The sequence below is a fragment of the Ceratotherium simum genome, chromosome 10 (genome assembly GCF_057802395.1).
Source record: "Ceratotherium simum simum isolate JZ-2026a chromosome 10, ASM5780239v1, whole genome shotgun sequence".
NCBI lineage: Eukaryota > Metazoa > Chordata > Mammalia > Perissodactyla > Rhinocerotidae > Ceratotherium > Ceratotherium simum.
The window spans coordinates 65,458,159-65,479,964 of NC_141909.1; the positions used below are offsets into that span (position 1 = coordinate 65,458,159).

A 21,806-nucleotide genomic window follows, 5' to 3' on the forward strand; every position below is an offset into this window, starting at 1 on the left:
CTCTAACGTGCATTGCACAGCATATGAGAGAACTATGTTGAAACAGTGCTTAGCAAATGATTTCTGGAGATGACAGAGAGGCTTCCAGGCAGACCCGTCCTCAGGCCGAATTCTGAAGCATCTGCAAGTTCCCTGGTCCCCACACCCCCACCTCCTCGCCTTTTCCTCCTCATTCTCTCCCTCACTGCCTCTGGCTTCTCAGAGCCTCCCTGCGTTGGGCCTCACCTGGGCCTGACACCCTGGCGAAGCCTCCTCCCCAAATTAGGCTTCTCCTCCCTCTTCTGCCTGTCGAACTCCCTCTCTCTCGCCCGTCCTGGTGGACGGCTCTGTAATCAAACTAACTTACACTAATGTATGAAGGCCAAATTGCTGGCTTATTATACTAGCCATGGCAAGAAAATTTTTTAAAAGAGCTTTTAACTTCCAATAAGCAAAGACTGTAGCTTCAGCTGAGATTGTTTCTTTTTGCTTTCCTGGCCCTCTCAAATTATGCCCTCGGGAAACTGCTTCTCGGCCTAGGAGTTAACTTACTCTGACCCTTGGACACATTTGTAATGTTCAAGTGCCCTCTGGGGGCAAAAATAATCTCATGTTACATAAAACATTTATACCGTGTGTGTGGGGGCGGTGAATCTGTGTTGTGGTGTGTGTGTGTGCATGCACGCGCCCCCACCAAAAGACTACAAATGGTTGGAACCTGTGCTGCGGGGTCCCATCCTTCCTCTCCCCCCACTTCTAGACCCCCAGTCCAAGCCACCATTGTCCTGGGCCTTGACTATTTCAATAGTCACCTAACTGGCCCCCTTCCCATCATTTTCACTCTGCTACAATTTCTTCTCTCCCCAGCCATCAAAGTGATTTTTAGTAACTTAATTCAGACCATCTTCTTCACCTGTTTAAACTCCTCAACTGGCTCCTCATTGCACTTAATTTTTTTTTCCCAGAGGGTAAGATTTTACTTTAATGTTACATCAATCTCACAAATAAACCCAGCACCGCCAGAAACACTGAGCAGAAAAAGTGCCAATGCAGAGGCCTGGCACAGAAGGAGGGAGGAATCCAGCTCATCTCCCCCACGATCCTAGCCTGGAGAGGTATTTCTATTACACAAGAGTGAGGACAGCTGACATAGAAGCAATCCGGTCTATAGACACTTCGAGCTAAGAAATAGAAAATCTTACCAGGTGGGGTTCGGGCAGGGCCAGGAAACAGGCCCAAATGCCTTCAAGAGCACAGCCCTTGGCTACTGCTCTGCCCTCCTTCCCCACCTCTCTCCGCCCCTCACTCACTGCATTCCCACCACCAGGGCCTGCTTTCTGTTCTCCGTATAGGCACAATGCAGCCTTGCTTCAGGACCTTCAGCTTTGGCGTGGAATATCCTTTTGTCTGGAATATTCTCAAAGACTGTCCCAGGATTGGCTCCTTCACGTCTTTCTAACTTGGCTCAACAGTCGCCTTCCCAGCGGTGCCACATCCAGTGAAGCCGACCCGCCCTCTCCACCGCGCTGCCTTCCCAGCGCTCCTCGCTCTCTGAAAGGACGTCTGTTCCTTCACTCGGCGCTTTCACCGAGTGCGGTGGGCACTGTCCCGTGCACTCGGGACATGTCATGGTGCAGACAGACAAGCTCCCTGCCTCGGGGAGCTTACAGATCTTCTCAGTCCTGTGGTTTAGTCCTTTATCGTCAGCCTCCTCCACTGAAACGTAAGCTGTACGAGAGCAGGGGCTTCGGTCAGCCTTGTTCAAACTGCTTTACCCCCCGAGCCTAGAACAGTGCCTGGCACATCGTTCACGGTCAATCAATATTTGTTGACCGAAGAAGCAAATATTTATATTTCTTATTAGGGTTCACAAAATAACATTGTAAATTAAGGGCCAGAGAGCCATAGAAATAACCTACAATTCATTAGGAACTAAAAGATCAGAGGCCGGTTTAGAGTTACAGTTGTCATAGGCGGGTGCGCTTTCCCGAATGTCCTCTGTGGGATGGATTTCCTTGCGGGAGGCAGAATGTAAAATGTTTTATTTTGTTTCGTTTTTTTACCGGGTATTAGCGAATTTATTTTTCATCACTACCTCTCCAGTACTTGCGTCCTCAATTATACCTTAAAATCAAGGCCTTGGGGCTTTGGGGGGAAAAAATAAAAATAAAATCTTTAAAAAAAAAAAAAATCAAGGCCTTGAGCCCCAAGTCCCAGCAAGGTTAACCAGCCCAGAGACTCAGTCCGTCCTCCTAACTCCTGACACCCGGCCCGCCTGAGGTCAGACTGCAGCCGAGGCTCGCCGAGGCCTCCGGGAACCTGCGGGGAGGGAAGCACCCTGGAGGCGGCGCCCCGTCTCCTCCGGCTCCCGCAGCTCCCGGCGCCCCCGCGGCCTCAACGCACCGCCGACTTCCGTTGCCCCGGGAGGCACCTCCCGGCCCCGCGCCGCCCGCCCATCCGTTGCGCCGCCCGCCCATCCGTTGCGCCGCCGGTTCCTCGCCCGCCGGGTGCGCTCCCGCGCGGGGCGGGGCGGGGGGCGGGGCCGCGGCCGACGTGGGTGTTAAGAGGCCGCCCCAGCGCCGAGCGGGAGCCGAGAGCTGGCGGCGGAGCCCGAGCTGGGACGAGCGGGACGTGGCGGTGAGCTCAGCCCCGGCCCGGCGCTCGCGGGAGCCCGGTGGGCGTGGGGAGCGGGAGCGGGAGGGGGAGCGCCTCCCCGGTCGGGCGGCGCGACCTCCCCGGGCAGCCGGGCGGAGGTCCGGGGTCGGCCCGCCGCGCCGCGCACGTGCCCCGGGACCCGCGGCGCCCTTCGCCCTGGCGCCGCCGGGGGGACGGCGGGCTGGGCGGCCGCCTCCCCGCGGGGGTCACCTGCTGGAAAACGCTGCCCTCCTTTGCCCCCGTGGTGGCAGCTGGCCTCCGCGCTCCGCGCCGCCCGAGCGCCGGGGAGGCTGGAGGCGCCGATGAATGGGTGACTCCGGCAGGCTGCCGGGCCGAGTCAGCGGACGTTGGGAAAGCTGGAACTGGTTTCTCGCGCTGCCCCTGTGCGGACCAGGATTCCGGCCCGGAGGAGGAGCGCCTCGCCGGGCTGCTTGGGGGCGAGCCTGGTGTGCATCCGAGCGCCCCTGTGCTCCGGCCCCCGCCGCGCCAGCTTCAGCCTGAAGCTGGAATCTTCCGTGGCGGTTCGTGTACGTGGTGGGAAGTGCCTCGTCGGATTCTCCCATACGAAGTTAATTTCCCTGAGGAACGCGAAGGATGTATGATTGGCGCTGTTGGCTGTCTCTCCCGAAGTGGGACCCTGGTGTAGTTTGAAAGAGGGGTAAAGGGACGCTGAAACGATTCCGTTTTTCTGTTCCAAGCGGTACCGAAGGCTCACGAATGGGTTTCAACTCCTGCTGGTTAGTCTTGCCTCCCCCGAGCCCTACGTCTTCAAGCCAAAACTACGCATCATTTGAATCAATTGCCCGCACCCTCTGAGTTAATCTGTTAGTTCCCATCACTGTTTACTATCCTAACAATTCAAGTAGTTATTTGTAGGATTTGGTGTGTTTAAGTCTGGCTTACCTAAAGCGTTGAATTCACCTTGATAACATATGCCTTTCTTTCCTTCTAAGAAAGAAATGCCCACAACAAAAGGAATGAACACACCAATAGGCCACACTGGATGTGACCTGCCTGTGTGACTTCTCTCCCCACTCGCCCCCATTTTCCTCTGAAATGCAGGATTCAGTGTTTTTTTTTTTTTTTCTTTTTGCCAGGTTGGAATATTCTGGAATTAAGTATTGGTTAGTAAGCACAGACCCAAAAGGTGAGACTTGAGTTGAATCCTCTCTCTACCCGTGGCTAGTCGTATGACCTTGGACAGGCCCTTGTCTTCCTGTGTTCTCCGTTTTCCATCTGGAAAAGGAGGAGAGTGGATTAGACTCTGATGTCCTTCTCTAGATGCCCGATGGCCACCACCTTATCAACCTTGGTAATTGGTCCTGCCTCTCCAGGCCCATCAATAACATAAAATCGGTGTCTTGTATGTTTCAGTTGCTTTATTAAGTACTGTGTTTTTCTTGTTGCTGGTTTTAAAAGTTTTTGTAAAGAAAGGAAGATTTTTGGTGTCTGGTCATTGGCAGCATGCTTCAAGTGGTTAAAAAACTTGTTGGCTAAGATTGTTTTCTGCTGGCGTTGAGGATGATGTTGGCGTTTGTCAATGACCCGGCAGCCCCCCCCACCCCCCCTCTGAGAGGTGGCCTGACTGGGATCACACAGGTCTTCAGTGCAAGGAATAAAAATTCCTTGTTATTCACGGATAAGTCACTTACATCGTTTGAACACCATACGGAATTGTCGCTGAATTGGTTATTTGAATATTCTATGTTAAGGAGCCAACTTTCCTTTTTCTAGTCGATGTTTATTAAGTCCATGCTCAGCAATAACTGATTTTTGTCTAAAAGTAGAGTAGTAGACTCTAGTTTTCCCAAACTTCCTAGGTTTCAGCCCAAACCTCCTGAATCAAGGTTTCCAGGAGGGAGGCCTGGTTATCTGAATCTTGAACAAGTGCCCCAGGTGGTTCTTATCCAGCAAATTTGGGACACGGTGGACCAGGTGTTGCTCTTCAGAGTGGTTGGTGGCCAGGCCTTATCCGCCTCATCTGCGAGGGAGCAGTCAAGACGGGCAGCGTTTCCGGCCCCAGCTGAGGCCTGTCGCCTCGGAATGTGCGGTTTAACGAGGTCCCCAGGTGATTTGAGTGCACATTCACAGTTGAGCTCTGGAGGGGACTACGATGACAGTAACATTTGGTGCTGACGTGGCTATCTGTGATGGCCTTTGTGTTATGATGACAATACTTTTATTATTCACCTTGTATAGATGGGGACCCCCAGCTCTAGAGGCCCAGGGAGCCCCCTGGTGGCAGAGCAGGCATTCAGTGTCATCGGCCTGTGTTACTCAGCAGAGCTCCTGACCTGCTCCTTCCCAGACTGTTTGGTGACCTCCTCTTGGAGACCCAGCACAGGCCACTGTCTGGATTTCGGACTGAGCCTGGTGGACTGATAGATCCACGTCACGTCTGAAAACTAATTCGATGTGAGCCGTCTGTGGTTGGCTCACTTATTTGGCATTTGTTTCTAAGGTTTTCAGAAAGGTCGGTTGAGGTGCCCCCCTCCTGTGGCTGTGGTGTTGATACTCAGGGAAGGTTTTTCAGCCGTGAGCTTTCCGTGGGGAGGTGGTGGGCGGGAGAGGGGAGGCCACGGCTAAGCTGCATGGACACCTTGAGCCCTCTTCCTTTGGAGCGAGTAGAGCCCCTTTCGCGGGTCCCAGAAGTTCAGGCCCGGTAACTAGGCAGCAGGCCTAGAGAAAGGGAGGCTGCAGGGGTCTGACTGATGGTGAACCCTTCCCCCCTCCCAGGGATATGAGGCGCCTGTCCTAAGCTCCAGAGAGCTGCCTTCCACGGAGCCCAGCAGAGGAGCAGACGAACATGAAGTCCAATCCTGCCATCCAGGCTGCCATTGACCTCACGGCAGGGGCCGCAGGTAATCCCAGAGAAGACCCGTCCCCTCCTCCCAGTACCTTCTACAGGTGAGGTCGAGTGAGAGCGTGGTGAACGCGTTACCTTGGTCACTCCAGAGGCAATACGCCTTAACTCTGGGATGAAGCCATTTGATGGAAGTGTAATACTGTGTCCAAGCATGGCAGAAGGTGGAGTAGTTCCCGTTGTGATAAAACTTTTTGAGTCGGGGTGCGGGCATCGCCAGTTTACAGCTGGAAGACATCGCAGCTCAGAGCTGACGTCCCTTGTCCATGGTCACACAGCTGGGATATGTGGGTGACGTGGGCTTCCACTCTGAGCCTGGCAGTCTTCAGAGCCCTTGTAGTGCAAAAATCACACCGTGCCATCTCTCCAGGGAAATCCCAGTTACTGACCTTCCTGCTGCCAGGGAGAGAAAGGAGGACACCCTTTAGAAGTGTCTTTGGTAAATGAGACTGACGTTCGATTGTGTCTTAAAGCCCTGAGAGGAAAGGAGAGGCCCTAGGATTTGTGGGGGAATGGTGGGCGGCCCCATGGGCACAGGTCAGCACTCCCGGGCAGCACTTGCAACACGCAGGCTACTCTCTAAAGAGATCACCTTACTCAGCCTGAGGCGAATGGCAGAGGTGGATGTGCAGGGGTGGTAACTTGGTTCTCCAGGTTCCTGTGTTATTTTAGGGCTGGAGGACCACTGGAATGCTCATACTTCTCGGATGAAAACCCCGGTCTACCCTTGCCTCCCGCACCGATTCTTATAATGAGTCACAGCTCCCCGGAGTGGAGAGGCCAGGGGGGTGGCTTGCCCTTTGTCCTCTTATCTGGTGGGACCTCCTGGGTCAAGAGCCCAAGTGTAGTCGGAGAGCCGCCTCCTCTTATCCTGTTCTTAATTATAGAAAAGAAGTCGGGTTCAGAGAGGAACAAAGTATTTTCCCATAATCCAAAGGTCGGCCAAGGTAGGCTAATGAGGAAGGCCAGAGGGGCTGGCCTGGTGGTGTAGTGGTTAAGTTCACAGGCTCCGCTTCAGTGGCCCCGGGTTCATGGGTTCTGATCCCGGGCGTGGACGTGGACCTACGCACTGCTCATTAAGCCATGCTATGATGGTGTCCCACATACAAAATACAGGATGATGGACACAGATGTTAGCTCAGGGACAATCTTCCTCACCAAAAAGAAAAAGGCCAGAGAGCACATTGCAGACGCTGATAAGAAGTGCAGGGGAGGGCACAGGCTCCCGGGTTAGAGAGCAAGAGAGTGCAAGGAGTGTCCCACTCCAGGAGCAGGGGAAACTTAGGGCCACCCGGGTTCTGCCCAGTGGCCTCTTGCCAACTGTGTGACTTTGGGTCAGCCCCTCATCCTGCCGTGGAATCAAGCTGCAGCCCCCAGGCTCCCTTGCTCACATGCCACGTTCAGAGGACACTGACCATGGGAACATGGAACCATTCGCCTGCCTCTGGCATCCTCTTACCATTCTGTGAACCCTTTGGGCTCAGTTTTTGTTTCCGCAATGGGAGGGTATTTAACCACAGGAGATATTCTCAGGTTTTGGAATTAAATGGCCTTCAGTCAATCAAAGATATAGGATGTGCTATGATAGAATTAAAATGCTTACCTTTTGCTAGAAAGGCATTTATGTGTGGACAGGTATTGGGGGCCACATTTATAATGTACAGTAAATTTTAAAGATATAAATTGCAACAGTATTGTTGGGAGTCTGGTGTGTGAGGCATTTGCTGGTGGATGTGCTTCTCTGCAACAGTATTCACATGCATCGGGCCCTTACACGACCAGCAGTTCATCTTCCCGATCACTGTGGGTGGGGGTTTCTTCCTGTGCTGGTGCGCAGGGTCGCCCCTCACTGCTGCAGCGCTGCCCTGGGTGGTTCTAACTTCCAAGGATAACCGGCTCCTTTGCAGAGGGTCTGAGCCTGTCCTGGCTCTGGGCAGAGGAGGTTCCCGTTAGTGACCTGAGAACTTTCTGCTGGGAGGCACATGGAATGCAAATGGGAGCAGCAGTCCCACTTGGGAGGGGTCCGTGTATTCAAATGATGGACCTAGAAGAGCCTTTAGAGACCACTGGCTCTAATGTTCATTGTATATGTAGAAAAAGAGGCCCAGAGAGGGACGGTGGTTTTGTTCAAGGTTGCACAGCTAGATGGTATAAAGACAGGGCTAGGACTTTGGTTGCTTGGGTCCTTGTCTAGTTCCGTTGTCTGTTAATACTACATAATGGGCCAACAGCATTCCCAGAGAGGGGTGTTAGTTTGGAGCCTTCGCTGCCCCAGCCCCAGCTCTCTGGATGGGGAAACGGTTGGGCTTTGGGATCTTTCGGCTGGCTCTTGCCAAGAGGAGAGGACCACCCCTAGTGCTTTGTGTGCACAGTCCACCCAGGAGAGTGATGCATGCCTGAGAGCAGAGCCAGTTGTGGTCTGAGGTGACGTGGCTGTAGCATACATAGTTCTTCTCCGTGTCTCTCCTTTTTCTTGTGAATGAACCTCCCCCACCAAACAGGTTTTCAGCCCCACTCCTCTCCTCTGAAGTGCCGGGAAGCCAGCACTGTCTATCTGTGCTGCTGTGGGAGAGATTCCAGAGAAGGATCGAGAGCCCCAGGCAGCCAGCAGGGGGAGGATTTGAAGGAGAGAGGTGGTAATTGGATAACCATTGAAATGAGGCAGCGTGCATCTCAAAAGTCAAGTGGCCTTGAAGGGAAACCTTGGTAGTGCTTTAAGACTTCGTGGTTTAGCAACTATGAAATAACACGCCCTACTCGGACTGCTCTGATGCAGTGTGCCTGTTTAACAGTGTACTGGGGGAATGTCACATTTTAGAGAATTGAAGTTTATCCTCTCAAATGTCAAAATTAAAAACAAACTGAAAGTCTTCTTTGATTGGAATGTTTTGAAAATGATGCACTTCTCTGTACTGTTAAATGGAACATTTAATGACTGCCCCCGGAGGGGTTTGCGGGTCCCGCCTCTGCGTGGGTGGAGCAGATCCTTCTGGTTGAAGGTCTGCGTCTGGAGTTTCACCTCTGCCCTCCCTCTGAGCTGTCCTGCCCCTCCAGTTTCCTCAGCTGCTCATCATTTGCTGACTCCACTGTGTCGAGGACTGAAAATCCCCGGCACCAGCCTTGGTCAAGTGTGGGGAGCAGCACCACCTGAGCGCCTCTCTTACAGAATAAAATGCAACTGTGACACCTCCGAAAGGATGCAGAGGCTATTTCTGTTTGTCTCTTAAGGAGAAGGAGATGATCACAGGTCTGAGCTCCAAGCCAGTGGGAAGATATTTAATTCCTGTAAATTATTGCTTCCTTAACTTGATAAATATCTGAAGACCTGCTAGGTGTCGGGCTCAGCGGTTGGTGCTGGTGTTCAGAATAGTCATCATCCACTGGAGGGGGCATGGTGAGGGCTGCCACAGGGTCATTTGTGTGTGGTACGTGACAGAGGAAATCAGCTTACCTCCGTGGGTGCAAGGAGAGAATTGGAGCTGGCATTTGAAAATTCATTAGCCTCCTGCCTTCTCTCTGTTGGAAATGTAACTGTTACAGATATACAACCCATGCATATTGTAGTAATCTGTGATAACTGAACTGTTCAGGATGATTGGGTTACAATATGGAAAACTTCCATGGGGCTGGCCCGGTGGCAGCGCAGTGGCAGTGGTTAAGTGCACGCGCTCTGCTGTGGCGGCCCGGGGTTCGCAGGTTCGGATCCAAGGCGCGCACCGACGCACCGCTTGTCAAGCCATGCTGTGGCGGCATCCCATATAAAGTGGAGGACGATGGGCATGGATGTTAGCCCAGGGCCAATCTCCCTCAGCAAAAAGAGGATTGGCATCCGATGTTAGCTGAGGGCTGATCTTCCTCAAAAAAAAAAAATACAGAAAACTTCCAGTTAAAATATATATTTTTTTAATACAGAGTAATGTTATATATAAAAATTAAAATCTTATGATACTCTGAATTATATGCTTAATTGAGCTTACCTGCATCTAGATTATCTAAATTATGTACCCACTTAAATCCTGACGTTCACCTCTTCTTTTGGAATGAATTATTTGGCTATAATTAGGATCTTTTTTGATTTTAGTCTAGCAGTACCTGAGAGAGAATAACTCTAATTACAGTAAAATCTTATTAAATTATATTCCACCAATTCAGAATTGGTGATAATTTGGCAAGACAAAGCAGAAATATATCGTTACTCTCCTAGAAGAAACAAACAATAGTGATAGGGTCACGGAGATCAGACTTGTGATCGCTTAAAGGAGAGGTCAGACAGCTTTCAGACTCTTTGGACATGTCTGTTTCTCTGCCAATAGTTAATTGGGAGTTATTCTTGACAGCCCCTCCCCCATCTCTACTTTCCACAGCTTAGTCAGAGTGACTATGTATAATGTGAAAGTTGGGAAACTGCATTTCTTAAATATTTTATGTAAGCCTTCTCTTCAACTTTGATGAGGCTTTAATAACCTCATCCAGTGGTTATGTTTCCTGACACAAGCAGGGCACGTCTGGGGCCCAAGGAAAGTGGAAGGCGTTCGCCAGTGGCGGTTCCCAGAATGCTGACCCCAGTCCAGGGTCTGGAGATATTATAGAGGCGTTATGGCTCATTCTTTTCCCTACCTTCAGAATTTTTATTGAAGTCATCTAATGCAATTTAGATTCTGCTGTATTTAATACTCTTAGAGTATAAAAGCTTATAAATATAGGGTTTGTGTCAAGCAGAGGTAAGTTTCAGTCCATTCCCTGTTGGAATGCAAATCATTAATGGGGACAGTCCAAATTAGAGGTTTTTTCATAGGGTCAAATATTTAGCTCCTCAGGGATTAATTAGCCAGGCTCTTTGTTTTCTTTATCTGCTGCCTGTTCCTCTCTTGCTTTTCTGATAGTCATCAGTACCACTGGGCATTAGGCAGAATGATTAACTGTTCCCAGATTTCTCCCCTCCTCCCTTTTATAATGCCACACACACACACACACACACACACACACACACACACACACACACACTGCTGTTTATTAACCACTTGTTGTGTAGCAGGCATTAGGTTAAGCCTTCTCATCCAGTTTTTTTTTTTTTTTTTTTTTAAAGATTTTATTTATTTATTTTTCCCCCAAAGCCCCAGTACATAGCTGTCTGTCATAGCTGCACATCCTTCCAGTTGCTGTACGTGGGACGCGGCCTCAGCATGGCTGGAGGAGTGGTGCCTCAGTGCGCACCCGGGATCCGAACCCGGGCCGCCGGCAGCGAAGCGCACGCACCCAACCGCTAAGCCACGGGGCCGGCCCCTCATCCAGTTTTATTTAGTCCTCACACTAACCCCCGAGATGGACACAGCTCAGGAGTTGAGTCTTAGAAGTCACATCGCTTGTCCAGGGTCTCACAGCAGAGCCGGGCTTCAAGCCCAGGTCCCTCTGACCCCATTGCCGATGCTCCTGAACACACACCCCACCTTTGCATCCCGTAGCTTTCACTGTTGAGCACACATCTGTCCCCTACCACGTGTGAGCTCCTGCAGGGCTGGAGCTGGCTGCTGGGCACGTTAGGGAACTCCTAGAAGTTGTTTATTGGACTCGGCTAGAAGATATGGGGGAAATAGGTGAAAATGAACTGAAGCAGAGGTGAGCCCTGGCGTAGGCTGCCTGTCCCTCATTTCCATGGGTAGTTGGGGCTGCACTCTGAAACACTGCTGTAGACGTGTGCTGGAGAAGGACTCTGCCCTGCTTGCAGGGGGCACAGCCTGCGTCCTGACTGGGCAGCCCTTCGACACCATGAAAGTGAAGATGCAGACGTTCCCTGGCCTGTACAGGGGCCTGACCGACTGCTGCCTGAAGACCTACGCCCAGGTGGGCTTCCGGGGCTTCTACAGGGGGACCAGCCTGGCGCTGATCGCCAACGTAACCGAGAACTCGGTCCTCTTCATGTGCTACGGGTTCTGCCAGCAGGTGGTGCGGAAAGTGGTTGGATTGGACAAGCAGGCAAGGCTGAGGTGAGTCGAGGACACTGACACTCTGTTTGTTTTAAAAAACAATACTGTTGTCATAATTTTTATGATACCTTACGGACAAGGATGTTTCATTTTTTAAAATAACTGCTTTCTTTCTGATTATGAAGTCATACCCCGTCATTGTATAAAACTTAGCAAACACGTATGCGTTATGCAAAAGGAGAATTGCCCACGACCCACCATGGAGAACGAACCGCCCTTACGTGCTGGTATTCTTCAGGAAATGCTTTTCAGATGCTGATGGTGGTGCTACTTCTCTCGTGGGCAGAAGTGCTGGACTGAAACCATAGACACAACTTGTGATCCACCTTTTGGGCTCCAGTTCATCAGCAAAGTGCAGAGCATTGGAAGAAGTTGCCTGAGCCAACTAGGTTTGAGGAGAAACTTGGAATTTTAGGAAGGGTCAGACGCATCTGAGAAGATGCAGGTGAACCTACTGTTTGGCCAAGTCTGTCCCAAACATCCGACTTGAGCTTGTGCTTGGTCATCCCTTGGGTATTCATGATACAGAGACTGAAAAGAATTTGGAGACTACTGGGGTGTTTAGCCATCCCTCCTTTGAAGATTGATTTGTTTTAAATCACTTAAAATTATTGTATCAGCTTCATGGTTGCAAAGGGTGGTCTTACTGGTTGTTTTGGTAGGAGTTTGAAACCCTATGCAGCTACAGGTCCCACATGACTAAAGTGGGTTCCTTTTCTGTAGAAATGTTCTCTGGGGGTGACTAGAGGTCTAAAGATGTGCCCTTTTGTAGACAGGAATTCCATCTTGATGGAGGGAGCTTGTGTTTAGAGGCCTGGGACTGGATGAGATCCCCCAGGGAGACAGTGTCTATAGAGGGCTAGCACTGGTGCTGGGACCCTCCAGCACAGAGGGGTCAGGAAGGAGAGGAAGGAATAAGCAGGAGACAACCCAGGAGGCTGTGGTCCCCACGACAGAGACTGACAGAAGGGACACTGTAGGGACTGTAGCTCTGCCCACTCCAGGGAGAAACCTTCTACTCGAGGAGACCTAGAGTGTAGGTCTCCTTCAGCATCCTTTGAGAGGGACAAATGAGGGGAGAAGACAGGGACACAGTGAGCAACCACAAGAGATTCTGGAGGGAGTCCTGCAGGAAAGAAACCATCCTGTTTCACTTGGCCTAACCCAGCTCTCTCATCTTTTTGAACCTGTGGGGCTGCTGCTTTTTCATCCTGCAGACAGCGTTTGCTCGTTAGCTATTGGGAAATGCTGCCTTAGTTTACACAGCTCTGACGTGTATGTCGTGGTTCTAGCCCTCACCCTGGTCCTGTGAGGGGAGCAAGGCAGGTGGTGGTGTCTGTGTGGGAGACGGGGAGACTGGAGCGCAGACACGGACGGGCTCGGGATCACTGGTTAGTAACCGAGAAAGTGGGACGCAAAGCCGTGTCTTCTGAGCCCCCGTCCCGCAGTCTTTCCCTACAGCCACATTCGGGGCTCCGGAATGTTTCGTAGGGGTCAGAGCTAGAGAAAAGATTAGTAAGCAGAAGTAGTGAAAAGAAAAGTGCCTGTGAGAACCCGGTGGATTTCTGCAGTGACATCGTCAACATTTGTCTGCTCTCTGTTTGCGCTACCCTGCCTAGTGTTCCCCTTCGACCTTTGGCTGGACGGGGTGGTACACAGCAGGGGTGTCCAGGTACATGTTTGTCGGATGGGTGGCAAACAGTCGGTTCTTACAAAATCCCATCCCACGCCTGGCGCCGTTTCCATTCCAGTTCCGCACGTTTACACCGTGGGCCCAGCCGGGGGTGCGCGGCGCTCAGTTAGTGCACTGGCAGAGGAGGGGGTTCATTAGAGAGCCAGAGTCCACTGCACGTCTGGTGTGGCCTTGTGGTTGCCTTGTAACAATGTGCTTGGTGTTCACTCAGCGTCCGAGCTGTTACTGCATCTTAGATTGACCAGCCAGCTGCGTTTATTGGTGCCACCTTTGTTCCAGCAAACCTGGCAAACTGGGACCCTCGTGGACTATTGCCTGTCAGCAGGTTGACAGAGAGTCCCTGAGGGAGGCAAGCGTGGACCTGCAGGCTGGCCGGAAGACGGTGGAAACCATTTAAGCTTTGGTTTTGACAAACGAGCCAAGTAGGAGTGGAGGGGAAGGAACGGAGTGAGCGGCAGTGGGCAGTGTCCACACACTGGAAAGCCGTGTGCACGTACAGTTGTGTGTCTGGCTGTCGTCTGGAAATGGTTTGACCTTTAATTCTCTAAGATCAAAAGGAAGTCCATACTGCAGGCAGTGTCTTCCTCCTGCAAGAAAGCCTCACCCCGAGCCAACTCGTAGAAACCTGGGTTTGTAGTAACAGGCCAGCTCGGCCCCTGGGGACCCGCCTTACATCCACCTGCGTCACCGAATGGGGCACAGGAGGTCGGGGCTGAGATGGGAGGCAGGCCTTGATTTTATACTGATGTTTGACGTTAGTGTATGTGACTGTTAGTTTAATGTAACTTTAGCACAACTGGATGTGGTAGGTCTATTAGGCTTTTGCTCACAGTTTGGAGAAAAATCGTTAGGGAATCTCTCTCCCTTGGGCAATCAGCTGAGGGGATGACCTCCTAGGGCTCTTCTGGAAATGTGTGACACGTCTTGGTTGTCCAGTGACAGCAGGATGCTGGTATTTAACAGGTGAGCACCAGGGAGCCAGTTGTCCTGCTGTGAGCAGTTCAGTAATTCCCGTCCTAGGAAGGATTGTCGCGTCCCACGTGACAAAACCCCGTCCCAGGGTTTGGAAAGGATCTTCTTTTCTGACCCCTGGGAACTCTCCGAGAAGTCTTCTGGCAATTTCTCAGACTTTCCCCCTTATTCTTGGACTCGCATTGGATTCCAGTTTCACAACCCTGCTGGGGACTGTGGCTGGTGGTACTAAACCCACAGGAGATGAGGCGAATGCTTCCATTTTTGGACTAAAGTGCATTCATTCCTCTGTCTAGATTTGCGTCGGGCTGCTGACGTGCACCGGCCTCACCCCCTTCTGCGGCACCATCGCGCCTTCCTCGTGCCGTCCGGGTTCCTGAGGTCGAGGAGGTCATCGGCTGAACTGGGAAATCTTTTTGCAGTGGCAGTTTCTTGGTTAAAAATTTATCCTGGGTTTTTGTCTGTGGCAGTTATGTGCTCCGTTGCTCCAGGTGGATTCTGCGCGTGTAGGGATGGCCTCAGAACCTCGTTTTATTTAAAGCTTAGTGGCAGATACACTCAAGTATTAGCAGTGTGTGTGTTTGGGTGATGGGGCTACAGGTAATTTTTTCCTCCTTTCCATACGTTTTTGGTTTTGTTTTGTATGTCACTGTGTTTCTTGTTCTGGCTGCTATAACAAAATACCATTGACTGGGTAGCTTAACCAGCAGACGTTTGTCACTCGCACTTCTAGAGGCTGGAAAGTCCAAGATCAAGTGCTGGCTGATTCAGTGTCTGGTGAGGGCCCTCTTCCTGGTTTGCGGAGGGACACCCCGCTGTGTCCTCACATGGCAGAGAGAGAGCACGACCCAGCTCTCTGGTCTCTTTCTAAAGGCACTAATCCCACCATGAGGACTCCACCCTCATGACCTCATCGAGACCTACTCACCTCCCACAGGGCCCCCTCAGTACCAGCACCTTGGGGGTTAAGGCTTCAACATAGGGATCTGAGGGTGGGGGACACGACATTCAGTCCACAGCACCGTGACTAATAAAGAGCATGGATTTGCAGTCAGGCAGACCGGGGTCTGAATCCTAGCGTTGCCACGTAGTAGCTCTGTGACTTTGGGCACGTGTCATCTCTAAGTGTCATTTTCTCCGTATGGAAATTGGGGTGTTGCTGTCAACCTCACAGTTGTGGGATCCTTAGATGAAACAGCAGGCACACGTTTCTGGGGGGCCCTCAGGAAGCATTTCCTCCGTTCATCCTCGCCCTCCGTTCCCACCAGGTCTTCCGCATGGTGAGTGCTGCCCGAATGGGTAACCGGGCAGGTCATTGGTCTCCTGTGCTGTGTCCTTTCAGTGATCTGCAGAATGTAGCCGCCGGGTCCTTTGCCTCCGCATTCGCTGCCCTGGTGCTCTGCCCCACTGAGCTGGTGAAGTGCCGGCTACAGGCCATGTATGAAATGGAGACGTCGGGAAAGATAGCGAAAAGCCAGAAGTAAGCACCGCTTGGGCACAAACGTTGGGTCTCTAACATGTACTGAGTATTTTTAAAAATATATTGTACTAAAATTAAGTGGCAGATATAGAGGCAGATTTGTCTACTCCAAAATATTGTTTCTAGAACTTTCTTCAACCAGTCAGAATAATTTTCTGAACAGACTGTTTGTGATGGTCGGACCCACCATCCACCCCACAGAACATCGTAGGCAGATATTTAATACCCCACAAGTGATGAAGCTAGGAGCTTATATCCCTTTTGGCCTGTTGAGTGCGTAAGGCATGATCCCCAACTGTATTTGGAGGCATATGGCCGACACCTTTGGAACTCGGAGAGCTGAGCCTTCGTAAGGGCCAATTTGGGTTGTGAGATGAATATTTGATGCCCATTCCCAGGTTTCACATGGGTGTTCAGGCTGATCACCTCAGATCCTACTGGTAACTTCCTTTACCTTCCTCCCTAATCCTTGAAGTATACCTACAAAAGGCCTTAGTTCTGGAAACACTCAGCAAAACCATTGTAAGCATAGCTACTCTTCAGTGATCAAATTCCTCTCCAACTCAGTCTTGAGAGATTCTAATTACCAGGTTAAGGTATATATATCATATACATATGATTTATTTGAATTGTAAAGCAATTTATTATCCTTATTAACCTCAAAACTTGCTTATTTATCTTAACATCTGGCTGACTGAAATTCTGGGGGTGGATATTGCTGTGGTTAACTCAAAGCCTGTAAATCTGCTGGGGAAAACCAGTAGATAAATTGACCATTTTCAGAGTTGTCAGTCTCCTTGTAGCAAGGATGGGGTTTGCAACAGAGTCCTATTTTCTGCACCCTTGACTTTCATTACAGCCAATTTGAATCTATTATTCATAGCCTGGAGTCCAAAAGTGTAAGTCTTTAAGACTTTTTATGGAAGTATAATGCACACACAGTACCGTGAATACACACAGAAATCATAAGTGTGCAGTTCTATAAATAGTCACAAAATGAACACGCTTTTGTAACCAGTGCCTGGATTAAGAAATAGGACATTAACAGCACGCAGAAAGTTGCCCTCATGCCCCTTGGAAGTTGTTTAAGGTACTTTTAAAGAAAATAATTGCTAGATCCGAAGGACTTATGTCGAAGGACACCTTGCATGAAAGTAAATGTTGGTTAACTTTATTTTAGGCAGAGCAGTGGCCACGCAGGGCTGTACGGTAGCTTGGGGTTAAGACTCGGATTGGAAGTGGGCTAACTGTGTTGAGCTGGATTACCCTGTTACATTCGCATCAGAGAATGAGAGCAGCGTTGCAGGGAGAACCTGGCTGATGGGTCACGGCTGACGAAGCCTGCTGAAGTCGGAGGAAGGAAGATAATCATTAAATGCAGGTGGCCTTTATCACCTCAGGGCTTGATCTTTATTGGTCCAAACCGAGTCACCTGCTCTTTGAGAACAGAATGAGGAGCCAGGGGTTCACCAAGCCTACCGAGGGTGTGGTTTCTGGCACTCTCCTTCCTGCCGTGGCGCACGCCATCAGGAAGAGGAGTCTAGATGGAAGGAGTCCTGCGTTCCGGCTGCTGCAGGGCCCTGATCTGCTAAAGTAAAAACTCGTGCACACTTATCTCTCTAAGAACTAAATCCTCGGTGCTTCTTGCCTTTCAGGAGCTGTGGCTCCGTTCTTAGAATTTCTTTTGTCTTGATTGTTACTTGCTCATTTCCCTGCACTAACACAAAGCAAACAAACCCTAAACACCTGAACAAATTCTCTCCAAACACCAGATCAAAAGAAAGGTCGGGGAGCTAGGAAATGAGGGAGGTAAGAGACTGGGCAATGTGATACCATTTTATTCTTGCTGAGTTTGGACAACCCCTTATTGTAATTTCACTTATTCACTGTTGAAAAAATGGGTCTTAGCTCTTTTACATCTTTGATAATGACTTCTAGAAATGTATTCATCCATTTTAATAAGATTTCTTTACCCTAGAGTAGTTCAGGAGAGAAAACTTGTTATAAAATCATTGTATCTGTGCTTCTCTGAGATTTCCTGCCACAGCAGCCTTTTAGAACTCTGGTTCTCTGTCTACAGAACTAGCTGCTTCCCTGCTGCTTCACCTGCCGTGACTGTCTCTCTCTCTCTGTCTCCTCCCAGTACAGTGTGGTCTGTCATGAAGAGCATCCTTAGAAAGGATGGCCCCTTGGGCTTCTACCATGGACTCTCGAGCACTTTACTTCGAGAAGTACCCGGCTATTTCTTCTTCTTCGGCGGCTATGAACTGAGCCGATCGTTTTTTGCATCCGGGAGATCAAAAGATGACCTAGGTAAATGTATTTGCAAGGACAGCAGGTGGGGTGATGGTGTCCGCTTCCGATGATGGGCTTGCTGCAGATTCTGTGCACTCTGCGCCCCCTTGTGGGGGTCCACCTGGCACTGGGGAGTTTCTGGATCCCAGAGAGTAACATGGCCTAACAATTTCTAGCACCTTCCTCTGGGCTTGGCAGTTTCCTCAGGACAGGGGCTGAAGCAGTTCATCCCGAACTTCTTTCCTGGAATAACATTTGTGAATTTCCTCTGGATCTGTTTTAGGGAAGAAGAAATATATAAATTGCTTTCCCTGTGGGAAATCACCAATAAGGGAGGAAATCACCTACAAATCAGCTTGCAATAAGCTTGAAACTTGGTAATAAACCTTGAAAGTGTTTTGAGAGCAGTGAAAAGTGTAGTTCTTTCTGGCTTATCCTCTGTAGCTGCTGGACGCAACCGTACCAACGTTTGGCTCACAGAGTGATTACCGACACAGACGGATGGTGTGGTTCCCTGACCGGGAAACGAACCCAGGCCGCAGTGGTGAGCACACCGAATCTTACCCACGAGACCACCAGGGCTGGCTAATGTTCCTATGCACCGTGTTCCAGGTTTGTCTCAACACGGATGAGAACTGTGTGTGAGGCATACTCCGAAGAAGAAGAAAAAATTGCCACTGACATTTTATCTTTTATATATTTAATAGATTTCTTAAGACCATGTTTACATATATTTAAATGTATATCGAGAAGGATATAGGTTTATAAGCTCTGTAAACATGTAGCAGGGTTTGGGAAGAATTGATCTGTTCTGGAAGGGCTCCTGTGTCTAGACGTCAGTTATGACTTCAAAATAGAACTCAACTGCAAAATCTGCCTGGTAAATTTTCCATGTTTTTTTGTTGTGGGGATTATCTACTTCGCTTCTTGAAAGATGAAGCCTAGAATAGAAAAAAAATCATTACATTTTATTTTAGGGCTGAGAGAAAAGCCGTGCAGCAGGGCACCCTCGTTTGAGCTTTAAGACAGACTTGCCATGACTAGTCTCAGCCCTTTTCTGTATCTGACATTTCTCAGAGCCAACTCTCCCACTTTCTCTAGTGAGACGCAAAATATCTTCATCCTCAGTAACAACATGTCACTGATTCTTTTAACATTGGCTTTAATGGAGTTGATGACATCTGGGTTTAATAAAATAAATTTCTATGTGACAGAAATCAGCCAGAGAGACTAGATGTGTATTAAAACCCAGTAGTAAAATACTGAGTGTCTTTTAAATGATAAAGTTGGCATTTTCAGCCAATTAAGAATCTTGTAACTAATAAAAGCAGCTTTCCCAAGTAGTATGGAAATTTAAATGTTAAATCTTTAGAAACATAAAAGTGAGGAAAATCATCTAGTTTGTTGCCTCTCCAGTATGAATGTGGTGTTTTAAAGGAGACAAGCGTGTTCCTAGCAAGAACCACTCTTGAGGAGGAGCATCAAGTGAAGTTCTACCCAGATGTCCATTTGAGGGACTTTGCTGGTGTTAAGAGTCCAAGTTTATTGTTTGCAACCATCTAGGGTTAAAATTCGTAACAATTTTCCATCAAATCCAAAGTTCACTCTATCAAAATCCATTAAATGTGTGTGTGTTATAAGTGTGTAGGCCAGATGTTCAATTGACTGTTGCCTTACTGGGCTTGAGGTGTGATTAAATGCAGTTCAGATGTGAAGAAAAGGCTAGGCTTGTATGTAGTGTAGAACTATCAATTCATGCCACATACGATCACAACCATTTCTTCAAAACTCACCTGTACAATCTTTTGAATATTATTTTTCCTTTTGTATTGGATGGCATGGCAATACCAATAATCTCAAATTTTTAGCACCACAGAACAAATACTCCTTAAAGTGGAGAACTTATAGACTCAGGAATGAGTTTTTGGATATGGTAGAATGTGCTTGGGAATAATCTTCAAATAAATTAATAATTACTTTTAAAAAAAGGTTTCCCAATGTAGTTATTAGAAAATCATTTTTAAATGGGAGACTTCTTTTACCTGTCTTCGTTGATACTTATTGTGTCTTATAATTTCTGCCACTGATATAAATGTGTCAATCAGCTTTTAAACTAGCTGAAGCCTCCCTAGATGACGCCTTACTTTGGGATAGAATGTGGTGGTGGCCGGTCATCAGTAAATCAACACATACTGAGGACCTGCCGTAGTCAAGGTACTGAGCAGACTCCTATTAAACTTCCATGGGAGGGATTTATTACCACACTCGAGATCTGATTATAATACGTTTTAACGTATAACGCAGTCCTATGGTATAGACCTTGAGGATAATGCAACAGTGGGTCTCAAGAAGAGCCATATTTTTTAAATAACCAGATTAAGATGAGTAAGGCAGTGAAGAGTGGTGACGCGAGGATTTTTTGGTTTCTATAAATTGAGCTTATGGCAATCAGCAAAAGACTTGCCATTACACCTTACACAGACATTGAACATTGAACTGTTTCTACTGGGTTATATCATAGCCATACCTGTTATTTTTTATAAAAGATGTATGAAACCACAGGAAAAAGGGACAGTTGTCATAATAGTTACGAATATGCTGAAAAGACATGGTTAAAAAAAGGTTATTTTTCATACTAAAATTGATACCAAGAACTAATCATTCCAAAGGGATTAAAATTCCTTTATTCATTTATATATTTACCAAACAATTGTAGCCATTAAATATGCAGCACTTACAGTCTATAACGTTATACTCAAGACACAAAGAAGGCTTTAAGAGACTGCTGTTCCTTTCTCTTGCTGTTTCTACCAAAATTTTCAAGGAAATCTATTTTTTCTATGATATTTATAAATTGAGGCACTGGTCTTTTAATCTGGTTTAGATAGTGCTAAACAGAATCGACTAAGGATCTATGCTTATTTATGCCCAAATATACCCATTTCTACAAGGAGCTGCTGCATTGGATAATTAACCGTCATTCTTGATGATAGAAATACCTAAATTTTCTGAAAGTGCGCTCATCTCATGGCCCTTAAAAAATCACAAAGGCCAGGTATTACCAATGTCACCTGGGCCAGTGCCCTTATACCAGTGTGTCTGCTTAGAGACCACTGACGGAGAATACAGACTGTTCCCTTATTCAAGGGGTAACCATTCCATTGTGGGAACTATCCAGGTCAGTTGCTTCAACACATTTACCACTTCATTACTTAACAGATTCTCCCCCAGCAGCAGATGAAGGAAGGCACAGAAAAAATAAGTTTTAAATTGATCAGCTTATTTACTTGTTGGCATTTCTGTTTGATGATTTAATAGGAATATGAATTGAAACTATTGAGGCTTAGAAATTTATGTACAGAATAATACTTATACATTTTATGACTCGTCAATATAAATTATACTCATGATATTCAGAGTAATGACAGTGGCAGATATTCAGTTTTTCAGTAAATATTGGATTAAAAATACTATTTATAATGTATTATAAATTAATTCAGAGGAAAGTAAAATCTCCCTCCTGGTAAAGTATTTTGTAAATTATGGGGAGCAATGTGTTTTCATAATACAAAACAAAAACATGATCACTGCTATACAGTAAAACATACCTTTGTTGTTTTAACATCTTGGTTTCTGTATTTTTTCTTATTTGAAAGTTAATCCATGCAAGTTGTATAGAATTTAGAAAAAATAAATGAGCAAAAGAATTTTTAAATTACATATGCTCTTCTTTTAAAACAACTTTACAGATGTGACTTGTTGCTTTTCTTTTCTCCCCTCCCTGGCTAGGGGTTGACATCTCCTATCCTCTCCCTGTTGGGAATTGTAGCAAAGGAAATCCCAAACCAGCATCATTTAGAAGACCAGACAAGAATAAAGGCATAG

The 21,806-nt window shown here is 48.2% G+C and overlaps 3 protein-coding genes across 5 annotated transcripts in view; 2 read left to right on the forward strand and 1 right to left on the reverse strand.

The window, feature by feature from the left end:
- Nucleotides 1–2,708: 2,708 nt before the first annotated feature.
- LOC147916151 (mitochondrial ornithine transporter 1-like) lies at nt 2,709–21,639 on the forward strand. Of its 3 annotated transcripts, XM_087436159.1 has the most exons (7): nt 2,709–3,371; nt 3,732–3,781; nt 5,371–5,495; nt 11,223–11,481; nt 15,489–15,626; nt 17,770–17,939; nt 18,205–21,639. In XM_087436159.1, exons 3-7 carry the CDS (start codon nt 5,441–5,443, stop codon nt 18,300–18,302), a joined length of 720 nt encoding a protein of 239 aa, XP_087292285.1. In that variant the 5' UTR covers nt 2,709–3,371; nt 3,732–3,781; nt 5,371–5,440; the 3' UTR covers nt 18,303–21,639. The 3 variants fall into 3 exon arrangements, with proteins under 3 accessions (XP_087292285.1, XP_087292287.1, XP_087292286.1); XM_087436161.1 differs by lacking the exon at nt 15,489–15,626; XM_087436160.1 differs by lacking the exon at nt 3,732–3,781.
- Nucleotides 5,518–21,806, forward strand: part of LOC101394705 (mitochondrial ornithine transporter 1) — a 99,024-nt gene continuing 82,735 nt past the window's right edge. Inside the window, exon 1 of the mRNA XM_087436146.1 lies at nt 5,518–5,541. The gene's annotated coding sequence lies outside the window, so the exon portion shown is untranslated. The remainder of the gene's footprint in view (nt 5,542–21,806) is intronic.
- Nucleotides 18,751–21,806, reverse strand: part of LOC147916152 (phosphatidylinositol 3,4,5-trisphosphate 3-phosphatase TPTE2-like) — a 59,072-nt gene continuing 56,016 nt past the window's right edge. The window contains exons 14-15 of the mRNA XM_087435747.1: nt 20,449–20,519; nt 18,751–18,862 (exon numbers count right to left, since the gene is read on the reverse strand). Coding sequence (XP_087291873.1) covers nt 18,751–18,862; nt 20,449–20,519 — 183 coding nt within the window. The remainder of the gene's footprint in view (nt 18,863–20,448; nt 20,520–21,806) is intronic.

What these genes read in the sequence shown, in the direction of transcription:
- LOC147916151 (XM_087436159.1), top strand. Translation starts at nt 5,441, where the DNA reads ATGAAGTCCAATCCTGCCATCCAGGCTGCCATTGACCTCACGGCAGGG. An exon ending in CCTCACGGCAGGGGCCGCAG is followed by an intron (nt 5,496 to 11,222) that starts GTAATCCCAGAG and finishes CCCTGCTTGCAG; the next exon opens with GGGGCACAGCCTGCGTCCTG. An exon ending in GAGATCAAAAGATGACCTAG is followed by an intron (nt 17,940 to 18,204) that starts GTAAATGTATTT and finishes GATCTGTTTTAG; the next exon opens with GGAAGAAGAAATATATAAAT.